At 41.5% G+C, this 15,790-nt stretch overlaps 1 protein-coding gene across 2 annotated transcripts; it reads right to left on the minus strand.

Moving 5' to 3' along the window:
* Positions 1 to 1,144: 1,144 nt before the first annotated feature.
* Positions 1,145 to 14,521, minus strand: LOC146706935 (malate dehydrogenase, cytoplasmic-like). 2 transcript variants are annotated; one of them, XM_085458238.1, is made up of 9 exons: positions 14,243 to 14,521; positions 8,019 to 8,117; positions 6,592 to 6,688; positions 5,115 to 5,290; positions 4,173 to 4,295; positions 3,351 to 3,527; positions 3,154 to 3,267; positions 2,821 to 2,910; positions 1,145 to 1,581 (listed from the first exon to the last, which is right to left on the minus strand). In XM_085458238.1, the coding sequence occupies exons 1-9, from the start codon at positions 14,294 to 14,296 to the stop codon at positions 1,459 to 1,461; spliced, it is 1,053 nt and encodes a 350-aa protein (XP_085314364.1). In that variant the 5' UTR covers positions 14,297 to 14,521; the 3' UTR covers positions 1,145 to 1,458. The 2 variants fall into 2 exon arrangements, with proteins under 2 accessions (XP_085314364.1, XP_085314365.1); XM_085458239.1 differs by lacking the exon at positions 14,243 to 14,521 and adding an exon at positions 9,135 to 9,240.
* Positions 14,522 to 15,790: the final 1,269 nt, after the last annotated feature.

Consider the following 15,790-nt stretch of genomic DNA (forward strand, 5'->3'; position numbering starts at 1 on the left):
TGGTAAGTGACGTAACGGTGCGCCCTTTAGTGCCAAGTGGTGATTGGCTAAAAACGCCTGTCAATCGAAGCTGCTGGCCATTAACCCTTCTTCCTTTTTCTACAGATAGATCCACCAAACTGCAAAACTCTACAAAGAAAACCAAGAAAACCCTGTTTACGTCCCCAAGCCCCCAAAATTGTCACATCTAAAACTTTTATGCTGTTTGCTGCAGGTTTTAGCCCCATTTCTTTATATTATTTATTTATGGTTATAACGGGAGGAATGCATGCTTTTAAAAGGAGCTGGTGGATATTTAAATTGATCCATTTATCTGTCTCTCTGTCTTTTGTAGGCCAGTGCTTAATTTTACAAAAACAAAACAAAAACAGCTTTAGTATAACTGCCATTTATTCTTTTGAAGTTAACAAGCCTTCATTACTGATCTCCTGTTTCCACATATCTTACTCTGGTTTTATTTGTATTGTATTCATTTCTATTAAAAAAAGAAAAAGAAATCTTCTATTGTTGATAAAAAAAAAAAAAGGTTTCATTTATATAAACACTGGTAATACAATTGAAACCCTATAGTTACCTATTAATTTAGTTGCAAACAGGAAGAGTCTGATTATAAATTATTAACTGAACGCAACACAAAAAAATCCTCAGCTGTTTATGTGCAGATTGATACTGCCCTCTTGTGGCTAATAGGCTTTTACTGCAACTGTCTGGAGGATTTAATAGAAATCACAAAGTAAAGGTATCATCACCACCTGGGTTGAGCTTTGTTCTGCCTTCTGAGGTTTTCAGAGTGGTAAAACACCACACTATGCAGTGTCTACCTTATAATGACATAGTGTCATATAAGGTAGACACTGGCTAAAACTTTCCAATATTGGTGCTCATTTCCCACACATCACTGCAAGTTGATTTACAAGATTGAGATATAGAAAAGATATCAATAATATTTTAAAAGGTTGTGCTGCACATAATGTCCCCTATACTGCATTCATGTGTCTTTCAGACTGTATTCTGACAGTGGACCATCTATTATAACAGATCCAGGTGGGTATGATAGTTTAACCCCAGTCTTTAAAGAAAAGTTTAAAACCTGTATTGTATCCACTGCTGAGACTCCTAAACATGAAAGAAGCACAACTGAGGCCTGATTTGGTCGGTTTCTTGCTTTATTGGTGACATGTTCCGTTACAGTTTCTGGACAGCTACTGCGTGTTATCTACCACCACAGACATTTTTCAGTGTCTTGCAGATGTAGGAGGCCAGGCTATGTTCATTAAACAGGTTTTCTGAAAACCTGAAGTGGCCAAGTGACACACACTCACTCACACACACGCATAAACACATACACACAGAGGTGACACGCGGGCGCCAGCTTGGACGGTTTATTATGGTGGAATCTCAGAGCCGAGAGCAGCGCGCCTTTGGGGGAACTAAATTCTGGACACCGGCGCGTGACAGTCACTGGGAGAGGAAATCCAGGGCAGTGTCTCGCTCCTCCACCAGCTCTGCCGCTGTGGCGTCCATCTTGGCTCGGGAGAAGTCATTGATGGGAAGGCCATCGACCACTTTCCAGGTCTTGTTCTGTGGATAGAGAGAGAAGAGTCAATGGTCGAGCTATGAGATTTAATGCATTTTGTCCAAACTCATCTTCAACTAAGGCTGTCAGCAAAAGAGCATTGTTGTTACACTGTTATTGTTACTGTGCGACAAACATCGACTAAAAGCATGAAGTGACTTACATGTGACTAACCTACAGTTTTGGACACTAATGTATCTTATACATCATCTGGGAGACGAGTATATACACTTTATATACAAGTACCAGTTATAATGCCGACTAAATTTACATGAATGTGATAAGGGGCACACGTTCATTTTGCAGCTGTTAAGTAATTAGGCAAGCTAGCCAACCACTTTAATCTGATTTTGGTTAAGCATTGGGTAACATGAGCCAGAATCACGTTTGATCACGAAAACCAAAAGATCCGTTCAGTGAGATAAATGTTCCGTCGATGTCCACTGCAGTATTCTGCTGTTTGACAGGCTTTAATATTTACAGCATGTTTTTTTTCTTCTTTTTAGCTGATATCAGCTAACATCAGCTTACTTGCTAACGCTGACAAACTGCTTGATGCCCAGGCAAAAAGAAATACACCCTCAACAACCTTAAAGAGTTTGGGCCATGTTCATTTTCTGAACCGATGGAGGCAGAAGAGTGCAGGTGGACATGCTGTTGAAAAGACAAATCGGTTTGCTACAGATTTACAAGCACTAACATTGTTTATTTAAGCTAAATAAACAATGTTATCTAAGGACCATAAAGCAGCAGGAGTGTGGGAATGATCTGCAGCAGCTGTTTATATAGACAGATGTATGTAGCCTGTATATAAACCAGCCCAACACAAGAACCTGGACAGATTTTGAACAGTCACTTGGGGCGATCGTGGCTCAAGAGTTGGGAGTTCGCCTTGTAATCGGAAGGTTGACGGTTCGAGCCCCGGCTTGAAGTGTCTCGCCCAAGGACACAACGACCGAGACGGTCGTTGTGTCCTTGAGCGAGACACTTCAGCCGTTGCCTACTGGTGGTGGTCAGAGGGCCCGGTGGCGCCAGTGTCCGGCAGCCTCGCCTCTGTCAGTGCGCCCCAGGGTGGCTGTGGCTACGATGTAGCTGCCATCACCAGTGTGTGAATGTGTGGGTGGATGACTGGATATGTAAAGCGCTTTGGGGTCCGTAAGGACTAGTAAAGCGCTATATAAATACAGGCCATTTACCATTTACTTCCTAATCTGGACCTATTTTACGGTCCAGCATGTATTCACCTTGATTTGGACTGGGAAAGAATAGATCAAGTCCTCTGGGATGTTGTAGGAGTTTCCAGAAGCATAGACACCCATGGAGACAAATTCACCCTTGAAGACAGGTAACAGTTTCAATCAGTTTGCATCAATAACATGTAAGCAGAAATGTATAAAAGAAGACTACAAACTCAGCAACTTGTCTGGAAAAAAAGAAAAGAAAAAGCTTTTTTGATGTGATCTTACAGGTCTAAAGATGAGGACTTACCTTTCTGACCATCGGGATTCTTATTATTGTCAAACACTAAAAAAATAAAATAAAATTGAGCTGGGATTAATCTCTGTATCCACACTGACCTCCTTGGTGCCAAACCAGATGTCCCTCATGTGGTCACAGATGGCCTTGGCGGCAGACATGGCACTGGACAGCTTCCTGGCCTTGATGACAGCAGCACCACGCTGCTGCACTGTCTGCAGGATGAAGAGGAGAAGGTTTCACATTAGAACAAAGTTTCTGTCTGTTTGTTATGTTTGGCATGGAGTCAATAACTCACAGAGATGAAGTCTCCTCTGAGCCAGGCATCGTCCTTGATGGCTTGGTAGGCTTCCGTCTCGGCTCCCTGGAGGTTGACCTTAGCGTGGTGGACATCGGGGTACTGGGTGGAGGAGTGGTTGCCCCAGATGATGACGTTCTTCACTTGGTCAGAGGACACGCCACAGCGCATCGCCACCTTCAGGAGAGAATACAACAACAAAAACAGAAGTAGTATTTTAAAATAGTAACCATGATATGTCAACACTATAATTAATGGTGCGTTTTCCAGTTAGTGGTTATTCGATATAAAATCTTTTATCAATATAAGCAAAAAAACCCAAAACAAACTGTTACTGGGGAACTTAAGTGTATTTTTCCATCTGACAGAATCGAACCAAAGGAAAGTTTGAGCACCTGAAAAAACACTTTGTGCAACTAAACGTTCTGGGCCCTTGTTTGTGCGTGATATTGTTCAGCTGTCTTTGCAAAGACAAATGTCAGTTTCAGATCTTAATGTACATCACAATATTATAATACGGTTTACTCCAAAAAACAAAACAAGTTTAAAGCATGTCCGGACATATTTAGGGCAGAGACGAACTACAGTCACGTCAGATAGGATTTTATGCATTACTATAGTTCACAATTCAAAATAATTTCATGATGACAACTCTCGTCAGCTTGATTTAAGAGTTTCTCACAGAAACTGTCCCAGCAGGATGAGTGTTTAATTGCCTCAGTGATGTGTGGTCAACAGCTGGTTGGAGATGTGAGCAGGTTGTCCTGTATTATACAAATGTATATTGTAAACAAAACAATAGTAAATTGTAAACACATGTACCTGGGAGCAGGCTCTGTTGTGGTCCAGTCGGGTCAGGCAGGAGAAGTTCTCTTTAGGGATGGATGGAGCAGACTTGGAGGCGATCAGACAGTTGGTGTTTGCGGGGTTTCCAACCACCACAACCTGTCAGGGTGAGATCCAAACATATCTGTCAGACACAGAGTCTGAGACAATTTCCTGAATTTGCTTTGCCTGCAGAAAGCAAATGAACAACTGGCAAAACAGAGTCACAGGGTGAGCAGAATTTAGAAGATGCTCAAATCTTCTGTTATCCTGAAAATACACATTTATTAAAAAAAAAAAAAACTTTTAAACTAATGGAGTAATCAAAAACGTAAACGTTTACAGTAAAGAACGGCACTAGCGATTTAGCTCTACGCTGGTAGTGACCCGAGTTTGTAGCTGCTCTGTTAAAAGTCAGCAGGGCAGGTTGTTATGGCCCACGGCGCTCTGTTGCATAAACAAACTCAGAAATGAATCACACAAATAAATTTAGCTCTCTTGACAAAAAGGACTTAAAACACAAATATTCTTCTCCCCTTTGTAAACAGAACTCTGGCATGAAAAAGAAAGATTTTTGAAGATAAAGTACTCGGGACTAATCCTCACTGAATTAGAGATTTTAAGATTAGGCACAGTACAAAATGCAAGTTCAACAAAACACACTTGGAACCTTTGGAGACCTGCAGTTCTTTTATGCAGCAGCATGACGCTGCTGTGTGACGTCCAGCAGACAAACAGATGGTTTTGACATGCAAAAGACGTTTTCTGGATAAGCACTTTCACTTCCTGTGTTCATCAGCTGCAACTGGCTTATTAAGTCACAGATTTTCAACAAAATATCTGAAAATAATATTATACTAATATAATAATATTCCCCCCCCCCAAAAAAAGCGAATGGAATGAACGTAAATATGGGTATAGTGAAAGTCGAGGGGTCACCTTGACAGTCTTCTTCGCATACTTGTCCAGAGCAGCTCCTTGCGTCTTGAAGATGGCCACGTTGGCCTTGAGCAGGTCCTTCCTCTCCATGCCCTCCTTCCTGGGCATTGAACCCACCAAAATGGCGGCATCAATGTCCTTGAAAGCCACTTCTACCTTGTCAGTGGGGATGACCTCTGTTGGAGACGAAGCACGTTAGCTGTCGCAATTGGGACTTAAATATTCCAATATTTTGACAACATTTTGATGAGCGAGAGCCTTTATTTGTCAGTTGCACACAGTTGTTTTAGTCTGCAAACCCCAAGCACAATCCTGTCAGGAGATTTTCTTTCTGTGTTTATCACTACACTGCACCATGAGCTATCTGAACAAAGGGGCCCCTGCAGGAACGTAATGATAAGAAAAAGTAAATGCATGGACTGATAAGACACACACTGATTTTTAAAACCAGCATCAGTACCCAGTGTACCCAGTTACTCCCTGCAAGCGTAACTTTGCGCATAACTTTGTAAGTTCTGACTAAAAATAGCGACTACTTTAATGAAAGTTACAGAAGCTTGGCATCTCAAAGATACGTAGGGTATAGCTGATTGGCATGCCTACTATGCGATTTTTTTTGTTCTTAGTTGTGTACAAACTTTGGACAGTAGTATTTATTTTTTAATGGCAAAATCAGTGTGATAATTTATAAAAAATGATCATTTCCCAAGTGAAGATAGTCCTCGATAGGGTCACATTAACCTTCTCACAATTTTTACTGTAATAAAAGCTCATTGTTACTGAGCGACTGAGTCCACATGAATATCTGCAGCCTTGGCTGATTCTGCCTTTGCTGATAAGATGTGCTTGATGTCTGATGTTAGACGTAAGCTGGCTGGTATCAGCCTGGACTTCAGTCGGGGTTCATCTCTACTCCATTCATATTTGTCCCACCACTGCTCTGATTGGCTGCTCTGGTGCCTGAACCAGCAGCCAACCAGAAACTGTACTTTAGACACTCCTCCAAAGAGCAGCAGCAGTAGACAGAGAAGGCTTCTGCCCACAGTTTATGAAGGGCGCGTGCGCACACACACACACACACACACACACACACACACACACACACACACACACACACACACACACACACAGTGTGTACTGCATTCCAGATGGAGCACAACAAGCGTCTGTGGCTGCATCTGGCCGCTGACTTCTTAAAATCTCCATCCTTCTATCCACTTGAGCTTAAAATGAGCAATAAACAGCTTTTGAACAATGTATTGCATGCTAACATAATAGAGTGGTTTCTGATTCAAAATAATTAGCAAAAGCTCTGCAGAATATTTGTCAACATCTTCAAAAGGCAGGCAACACCTTTTAAGATTCCAGAAAATAAACAAGCAGTTATTTTTGTAGTTAAAAGGCTAGTTTAGATCCAACTGATTGAGAAGATTCACCATGAATTCTTGCCATGCACAGACACACGATGTGGGCTTACCCTTCAGAATGGGGAGGGCGCAGTCCTGCAGCTCCATGACGACTCCATCAAGCACTGGCAGCATGGGGGGGATGTCCAGGAGGATCAAGATGATTGGCTGAGAACACAACATGGTGACATCACAGTAAGACAACTTGAATTATGGTGTTCAATGTGCATCACACAAGTTCAAACCAAACACTTTATTGTAAGTGATATAAAACAAACAAAAAACCCAAAAACTTTTGACTGATTTATTTGTAAGCAAAACAGGGTGTATCCATGAAAAACACTGATGTGGCTTAAAATTAGATTTTGCTAGTGGCTAAATCCAGGGACAGATAGATACTTGGGGAAATCGCATGGTTAACATCAGCCGGGCATCTACAGAATTATTTCGTACTTTGTCTTTCGTCTGGCTAACACTGGCTATTTCTAGCATGTCCTCTAACGTGTAAGCTCTTTCTAGTGAAAATGCTATCTTGAACGGACAGGATCAGTCAGTTATCCAAACTTCCTGTGCTGTCCAGTATCCTGGCAGACAAAAGCAAGCAAACTTAAGTCACTTAATAATGCTTTGATAAGGTTATGCAGAGCTCATTTTATAAATGTCGGGAAAAATGTGCAAAACACTCAGTGCAGCATGTTTCAGTAGAAGCAAGATTATTATTTTTTGTAAGGTGAATATAGCATGAAAGTGAAAGGATTTGGGACAGATTAGCTCCTTTCTACACCTCGTACAAAGACCTTTCGATGCATTTCCCGGTGTCACCTCCCACATGGAGTGACTCATTAAGGTCATGTTTTAAACTGCAATATTGGCATGGAATCAGGTTTCAGATGCAATCACTAAAGTAGAACCTGTTGTTCCTAAAACTTGTTCTTCCAAACCTTCACAAGTGTGGGAGTTTTCCCATGCTTTTCTCCAATGCCTTCCTAAATCCATATGAGTTATTAAAGCTCTGTTATTTTATTCTAATAGCATACCTTTGCATGATTACGAGTTTAATACTCTTACATTGGCTTCATCTTCTAAAACAAGCTGTTTTAGCCCCTCCCACTTAGAGACCACACTCCCTTTAAGTCAACTTTCTTCAAACGGCTGCACTCATCAAACATAAGAGTGAACAGCAAGTGGGAGGGGCTTTTGTGCTTACAGGCAGCACTGTGTACATGAGATGTCCATGTCAGCGAAAGAGCGTTTAGAGCAGCCTGAGCTTTAGGCTCACAGAGACTACTTGTTCATAAAGAGGCCTTTTATTTGAAAACTTTGTTCACTTCTCCTTTTTCCCTACACTCTCTCACAGATCAGAACTCCATTAACAAGGCATGTTCATTACTCATGCTAATTCCATTATATAACAGTCCCAGTCAGAGATCGGGATCTGAGAGAAGGGGACTCTGCTGCTTCTGAACATTATGTAATCAAAGCTCAGAATGAATCTCACCTGGTCCTTCCCGAACACATCTCCCTTGGCGATGCTGTACAGCAGGGAGTAGGCAATCTGGCCAGCAGCGCCGGTCACCAGAACACGGATTGGTTCAGCCTGCGTAGACAAAAACATTAGCGTCACTGACCCAGTTAAACAACTGAGGCAGGAAATGAAGGAGCAGTAACTATCATTGTTGGCTCACTGGCTGTGACTTTTCTTTCTAGTTGAAAAGCACATATGCATAACAAACTAAATCTTTACATTGAGGACAGTGATGTCTTCCTCATAGACAAAACTTCACAACAAAGCCCGTTTGAAAATTAGGACAAACAGAATGATCTAATATTCTTGCATAATAGCAAGAGGAGCAAAATTATTGTTTATTTTCTGTGAGCACTTGGTATCTCCGTCTCATTGTCCATGCATGAAATTCATCAAGCAGTGGACAGACATACTTAAGTATATACAAGCATGGAAGGAATTCCTTTCATGCTTGTATGACTTCGCACTCACTTTAATGAGAAATAATCAATGAAATGGGCGAATTGCATACAGGGTTAACGTGCATTTTAAACACAAAATAAACTGCACACAAGTATGTTCAGAGCCCGCCTTGCATTATTTCTAACTGGGCGGTTTGTAAGAGAGATTTCAATCTGATGGAGCTCCTGTTGTGATTGGTTACGCCAACAGATTGAAAGAAAAGGCCGCTGATGTAATTTGAGGCCGATGCCACGCCACCGCCTCTCCTTCATATTAAAATGGAGGTTTTGATGTACAGTGAACCAGCGACTGTTAAACAGTACAGCGGTGCACTAACCCGCAACAGACCGTTGCTGTATTACATCTTCCGTATTTTCGATAACGCATCTCCTTCCTGCGCCACAGCCTGCGCGTGTCTGCTTTGCCCTTGGGTCTCGTACAACACAAAGATAACCTTTATTAAAAACTCGTAACACCATCAGCATGAAGTGAGATGAAACAATTACTCTGCCGCCTTCTTGTCAATGTTAACGATTAGTGCATCATTAAATAAACCGTTTTTTTAACCAAGAGAAACGGTATTATGATATTCGACGTCTAGTTTACATAGTTACTATCAGCCAACGAGGTCAAAATATTCCAGCTTACCATTTTAACTAGCGAATGCAGATAGGTTTGCTGTGCGGTGCCTGATTCCCCCTGTCAGAGTCGGACTGGACTGCGGGGTCACCTCTAGCCTTGTGTTGCAAGTCAGGCGGCGAACCGACTCTTCACACTCACCATGGGATTTGTAGTCCTTTTCAATATTAAGTCAGATGTTTTGACACAGCCGAGAATACAGAAAAGAACCCATTCTCCCACAATGCATCACTCTAGTGAAACCGCGCCCCTTTGTGCTGAATATGGTGGATGGTTTTCTGAAAAGCGTCCTTTTTAACAGAGCATCTAAAAACTGTATGTTGTCGACATCGTGTGGTCGGCAGCGGAACATCATTTGTTTCGCAAAATGACAGCTTTGAAACTCAAGAACGGCATTATTTACACTTACAGAAGTATGTTTAAGGCCCTCTCTATGGAACGTTTTAAGAATGAGCAATCTAAAAAACGAAAACACCAATGGAATAACATAATAACACTGGGAATATGGGGACTCAACACTGACCCAATGAATGGAACCCCATAAACCTTTCTGGCTACCGAAACTACCGAAATATATCAAGAAGTGGATGAATTCCCTTAAAATTCTTAGAACACTTTAATTGTCAATTAAGTATTCACAGAACTGAGGTGAAACACACACACACACACACACACACACACACACACACACACACACACACAAATTCCCCTCTTGCTCCTGCAGGCAGTCTTTATTCTTCAAGCTGGGTCCTCTACCAGAGCTGGCAGCTTGAGGGTCCTGCACAGTATCTTTGCTGTTCCCAGGACTGCGCTCTTCTGGACAGAGATCTCAGATGTTGTTCCTGGGATCTATTGGAGCCACTCACCTAGCTTCAGGGTCACTGCACCTTGTGCTCTGATTACCACAGGGACCACTGTTACCTTCACCCTCCACACCTTCTCGAGCTCTTCTCTGAGCCCTCGGTACTTTTCCAGCTTCTTGTGTTCCTTCTTCCTGATGTTGCTGTCATTCGGTATTGCTACGTCTATCACTACGGCCGTCTTCCTGTGCTTGTCCACCACTACTATATCTGGTTGGTTAGCCATCACTATTTATGTCCATCTGTATCTGGATGTCCCACAGGACCTTAGCTCGGTCATTCTCGACCACCCTAGGGGGCGTCTCCCATTTTGACCTCCGGACATCCAGGCCATGCTTGGCACACACTATGCCGGCCACTTGGTTATGGCGTTCCATGTATGCCCTGCCTGCTAGAATCTTGCACTCTGCTGTGATGTACTGGAGCATCTTTACACAGCCTTCATCTGGGGCCTTGCTTGGTTGTGATAGACCCCAGCCTCTAAGGATCTTGTACTTAGAGCTTGTTCATGTGCTTCCATGATTAGAGCCTCTGTGCTGTCTTTCAATCCAGCTTTGTCAGCCTGCTGGTAGGATTTCTAGATGTCAGCCACTTCCTCTATCTGCCAGTGGTACATACCGTGCAGAGGGCTTGTCCGTCCATGATGGTTCCTCCTCTTGCTCTGCTTTCTTGGGTTGCTGCTGCCTCAGGTATTGATTGAACCTGGTTAGTTGGGGCCATCTTCCTGATATAACCGAGGATGTTTGTTGTCTCATCTTCGACTGTGGTACTGACACTCACTAGTCCCCGGCCTCCTTCCTTCCGCTAAGCGTACAGTTTCAGGGTGCTGGACTTGGGATGAAACCCTCCATGCATGGTCAGGAGCTTCATTGTATTGATGTCAGTGGCTTCTATCTTCTCCTTTGGCCAACTTATTATTGCAGCAGGGTACCTGATCGTGGGCAGGGCGTGGGTGTTATAGCCCAGATCTTGTTCTCTTCCTTCAGCTCACTCCTCAGGACTTGCCTGACCCTCTGCAGGAACTTAGTGGTTGCGGCTTTCCTAGCGGCCTCTGCGTAGTTCCCATTTGCCTGTGGGATTCCCATGTACTTGTAGCTGTCTTCGATGTCTGCAATGTTGCCTATGCAGAACAGCAGTGGGAACAGCGCATCTCCTTGGTAGATCCCACACTTGATGGTGACTTGTGCTATATGCTTGAAGTCGACCTCTATTGTTGTACCCATTGAGTTTGTGATGAAAGCTCTTAGAGTCCCAAAACATGGTGGAGGTAGAGATTGCTTGTGTGGTTAAGAGTTTAAGTCAGTCACTAGTGTTTATTGATGATTTAACTGCTGATAGCAGTAGCAGGATCAACCTCAAGTGTACAGAATCTCTTCATTGTATCAGTGAGCCTTTTACATGAACCAAGCCTTTTGGACCCTTATCATCCATGGAAAGTACTTCTGGAACTTCCTCAAAGGACTTGATGATTTTTTCCATTAAATTCAAGATGAAGGTCATCATGCATTACATGACATTAAGTGTTTATAGATTAATGTCAAACCGTTTTCTTTTCCCGTTAATGAGTGAACATTTTGCGACTGTGTGAGGTGTCAGAATTTCTTATAGTTTGCATTTTAGAATTCAAATTTGTAACAGTCTTTTCATTTCTTTTATTATTATTATTTTTGTTGAAAAACAATAAAAATCAAATCAGGCCAGCAAGCAGGTGTTATTGCACAGGGATTGGTGTAATACAGGTTTATACTTCCGAATTAATTTTTTATAGTACTTTCAAGCTCAGAATTGGATATGAATAATGGAGTCATTTCAATGATTTCATGTTTACTTATTATTATTATTATTATTTTATAATTACAAAAATAAAAAATAAAAACAAAATAATTTTTCAACTATGAGATAAAGTATTTCTCATTCTCTCTGTAAGTCAGAAGCATAGTAGATGACACCTTTTGGCTACCAACAATATTATAAATAGTAAATGCATCTCTGACTATTCACACCAAGCACATTTATTCTACATCTAAGTACTTGGAACCTGTGTATTTTTAAAAGACCAGGCTTTTCAGGCTCATCAGAACTCATGAGGCTCCCTTACTAACCTCCTCAAGAATCCCTGAAATCCTGTTAAGTGTTTCCTCTGGGATTTTTTTTTCCCACTCCAAGACCCCTATAACACCATGTAGGCTTTATTTTATTTACCACAAGTCTTTGCCTTTGAGACTTTTGTTTCAGTTGATTTGTATCCCCTTTAAAGCATCTAAAACTCTAAAGATTTCATTTCAAACTCTAAGCAGCAATATGTTTTCCTCAAAACGTCGCCCCTGATGTAGATAGTAGAAAAAGTCAATCTGAAAAAGTCAGTCAGTTTTACAGTAAGGTGTGAATTATTTTGATTGCTTTCAAGTCAGGGCCAAAAGTGAACAGTTACTTTTGGTGAGTTCACTTCATGCACTACAGGAAGCTAACATGATCAGCTGCTATCTTGTTAAGTTGCCAGTCAACCTAGCAGGGGGTAAAGTTGCACTGAGCTGAGCTATCTAATCTGCTGTTGTGTTGTGGCACAACCAAGGTCACAAACAAGAGTCAGGAGGCTGAAGTGACCTGATAGCTTAGCAGTTAGAATGCATTTCACATGGGGAAAATAAAATAACTTCAAGCTGTGAGTCCCCTGTTTTTCGCAAGTCATTCCTCTGCCCTCTTTCCACTCTAACTATCCAATGATGCCAAAACTTCTTTCTTTTTAATGTACTTTCTCTATGCATCCTTTCCCATTGCTCATTGAAGCTTAACCTATAAAAGAAATCCAAATTTAACAACAAAATGTAGCCTTTTAAAAATATTTAACCACAGTTATACTGATAGTTACACTGATAAATATAGGATATAGTGGTAAGGTATGTTTTTAAAGAGAGTGGTTTTTTTGGCTTTAAATGGGTGTCAATCATAATCAGGGACTGCAAATATCCAATCTGTAAAAGAATTACAACACAATGCAGAAAGCCTGAATGGGAGAGTCAAGGCTGTAGCGGCACATTTTCATATTCAGCCATCACACATTTTTTGGCTGTGTAGTGTATTTTAGCAACTGATAACTGAAGGGAGGGAAGTGAAGGAATGCAGGGTCTGTTCTAGGAGAAAAAAACAGAGGACCAAGTGAGTTTTTCAGTTACAGTCAGAATTCTTCTGCATATCATTCAGCTCAGCCATGTTGGATTTGTGTGGGCCCAGTTAAACTTTCCCGAAACAGGTCTGTGTTGGCGGTAGCTGGGCGGGAACTGACCGCGGTGCTGATAATCTGCAGCGTGGTGTACTGCATCAAAGCAGCGGGAACAACCACCGGTGTATGGCCTTCAAAATAAAAGGATGGAAAGTGTATAATATTTGCTAAGCCTTCATTGGCAGACAAAACATCTATGTTACACGATTTATGTCCTTTTATTCTGTTTATATAGTTTTAAGGGTGTTTTTCTTAGGTGCACTGTACATGGGTTCCTGTATGAGCTGGGAGAGACTCCAGCAAGCCAGGGAATTTTTTTGTGTGTTCATTTTTCATGCAGAGCGAAGGTTTAGGGTGTTGATTTATTATTCATTCAAATGTTTTAAGTTTACTCTGTGTAATTATTCTTTTCAATTTTACTTAAAAAACAACAACATGTTTTATCATAGTTTTAATTTGGACATTATCATAATATATTTACTATTGTACTTTCTGCCGTGCCAAGGGTGTATCTTCATGCTTGAGTTAAAAAAACAAACAAAAATCGGGGGGCTTTTTCTTTTATTTTGAAGAAACCCTGCGGAAGTTGGTTTGCTTATTTTAGTTTGGTTGTCAGTGTAAGCTTTACCAAAGCTGCTAAGTGTGAAGGCGACGGCTGTTGTCAAATCAATGACAACGGGGTGAGAGAAAGACGCAACCTGCTGAGTTTCTTCATTCACATGAATGTAGCATAGGTTTTCCGGTAGCCAGTTTCATACCAGTAGTTAAACGCAAAAGGCCCAGGTGAAACACAACATAGGGCTGTATGAGTTAACCATCGGTTTACTACAACAGTTAGAACAAACGACAATGGCATGCACCTGTCTAACGCAGACATGAATTATTAATATCAATTAGTTCGAAAGCTAAAGTGAATAGTGACCGTTTGCATCGGTCAAGTTTGACTTTAATGATGCGTTCAAGGACGCGTCGTCAGCTCCGTCCCCAAGGTGGTAAAACTAACATCCTATGCTTTGCTGATGCTGATTTCCACTCACCCGCGATGAAACGGTCCGCATCACCAGATACATGGAAGTCAGCAGCGTTAACATGGTGCCGCTGGTGTTTAGTTGTCTTCTACTAAAAACAGACGTCCTCTGAAGCAGAAATGGCGCCTCAGTAACGAGAGAAAGACACACAGACACCCTCAGAAAGAGAATACGGCAGGCGAGGATCCCACCGCGACACCAAAAGCGACTGTACCCGCGGTGCAGTCACATTCACGGCTTCTTGTTTCTCGTATGCCCGAGTCACACCTCCACTCTCTACCTATACACACACATTAACACACAAACACACACGATTGCTGCAGTCCGTCTAGTCCCTTAATGAGATTTTGAGGACGCAAATAGCCTCTGACCAAACCGCTAAAGCTTTTCCTCTGCAACCATAGGTGTAAATTAATCGTCATAATGGGCGTAATATAGTAGTGCTTTTCTAATAAGAATATCTGTAGTAGGTGACGTCACTGCAGGGGAACGGGATATCATGGCTGCTCCAACCCAAAATGTATGTTTTTCAGGTCACATGAGGACTGCTGCAGAATCAACGCTGTCTTGGAAGGAAAGCAAGGGGCAATAGTAATGCAGGTGTTGATACAGAGATGTGCAAAGACATTCAGACAGGGCTCGATTTAAAGACAGAAAAACTCACAATGTTCAAATAAACTGTTTTGAGGTTAGGGGAGTTCGGGTACAAGAAAGTTGGCCACAATTATATTTGATCATGTAATAATCAAGCTATTGTTTCGTGATTAATTGATTTAACTACTCTTTTGATGATAAATGTTCAAATGGGAAGATGGAACCTAAAGTATATTTACATTTTAAGGAGACTAAGGTGAAATATAAGTTTGGACACACCTTCTCATTTAATGTTTTTTCTTTATTTTCACTTCTTTCGACATTGTAGATACATACTGAAGACGTCAAATATATGAAGCAAGATATATGGAATTATGTAGCAAAGAAAAAAAAAAGATAAATAACTCTAAATATATTGCTGTGTTGACAGCGCCGCAAACCTTTGGCCTCCTCTCACTGAGCTTCATGATGTAGTCACCTGAAATGGTTTTCACTTCACAGCTGTGCCTTATCAGGGTTCACTTGTGGAATTTCTTGCCTTCTTAATGAGGTTGGGACGATCAGTTGTGTTGTGCAGAAGTCAGGCTGGTACAGAGCTGACAGCCCTATTTGACAACTGTTAGAATTCATATCATGGCAAGAACCAATCAGCTAAGTAAAGAAATGACAGTCCATCATTACTTTAAGAACTGAAGGTCAGTCAGTCCGGAAAATTGCTAAAACTTTGAATGTGTCCCCAAGTCCAGTTGCAAAAATCATCAAGCGGTATGACAAAACTGGCTCACATGAGGACCGCTGCATGAAAGACTGTTAAATCTTTCAGTGTTTAAAAGCAAGGCTCCATTGTGTAAATTAGCATATTTATGCATAGTGTAGCAGTATTCATGTCTACTTTAAAATCACTTTAAAAAGCTAGTGTTCACAAAGAAAGATGCAGAGTTGCAGTAAGCTGCAATAAGTAAA

This window comes from Copadichromis virginalis, linkage group LG6, assembly GCF_057382275.1.
Source record: "Copadichromis virginalis isolate Kocher_CV1m ecotype Utaka linkage group LG6, C_Virginalis_male_GT1.1, whole genome shotgun sequence".
In the NCBI taxonomy this organism is placed as follows: domain Eukaryota; kingdom Metazoa; phylum Chordata; class Actinopteri; order Cichliformes; family Cichlidae; genus Copadichromis; species Copadichromis virginalis.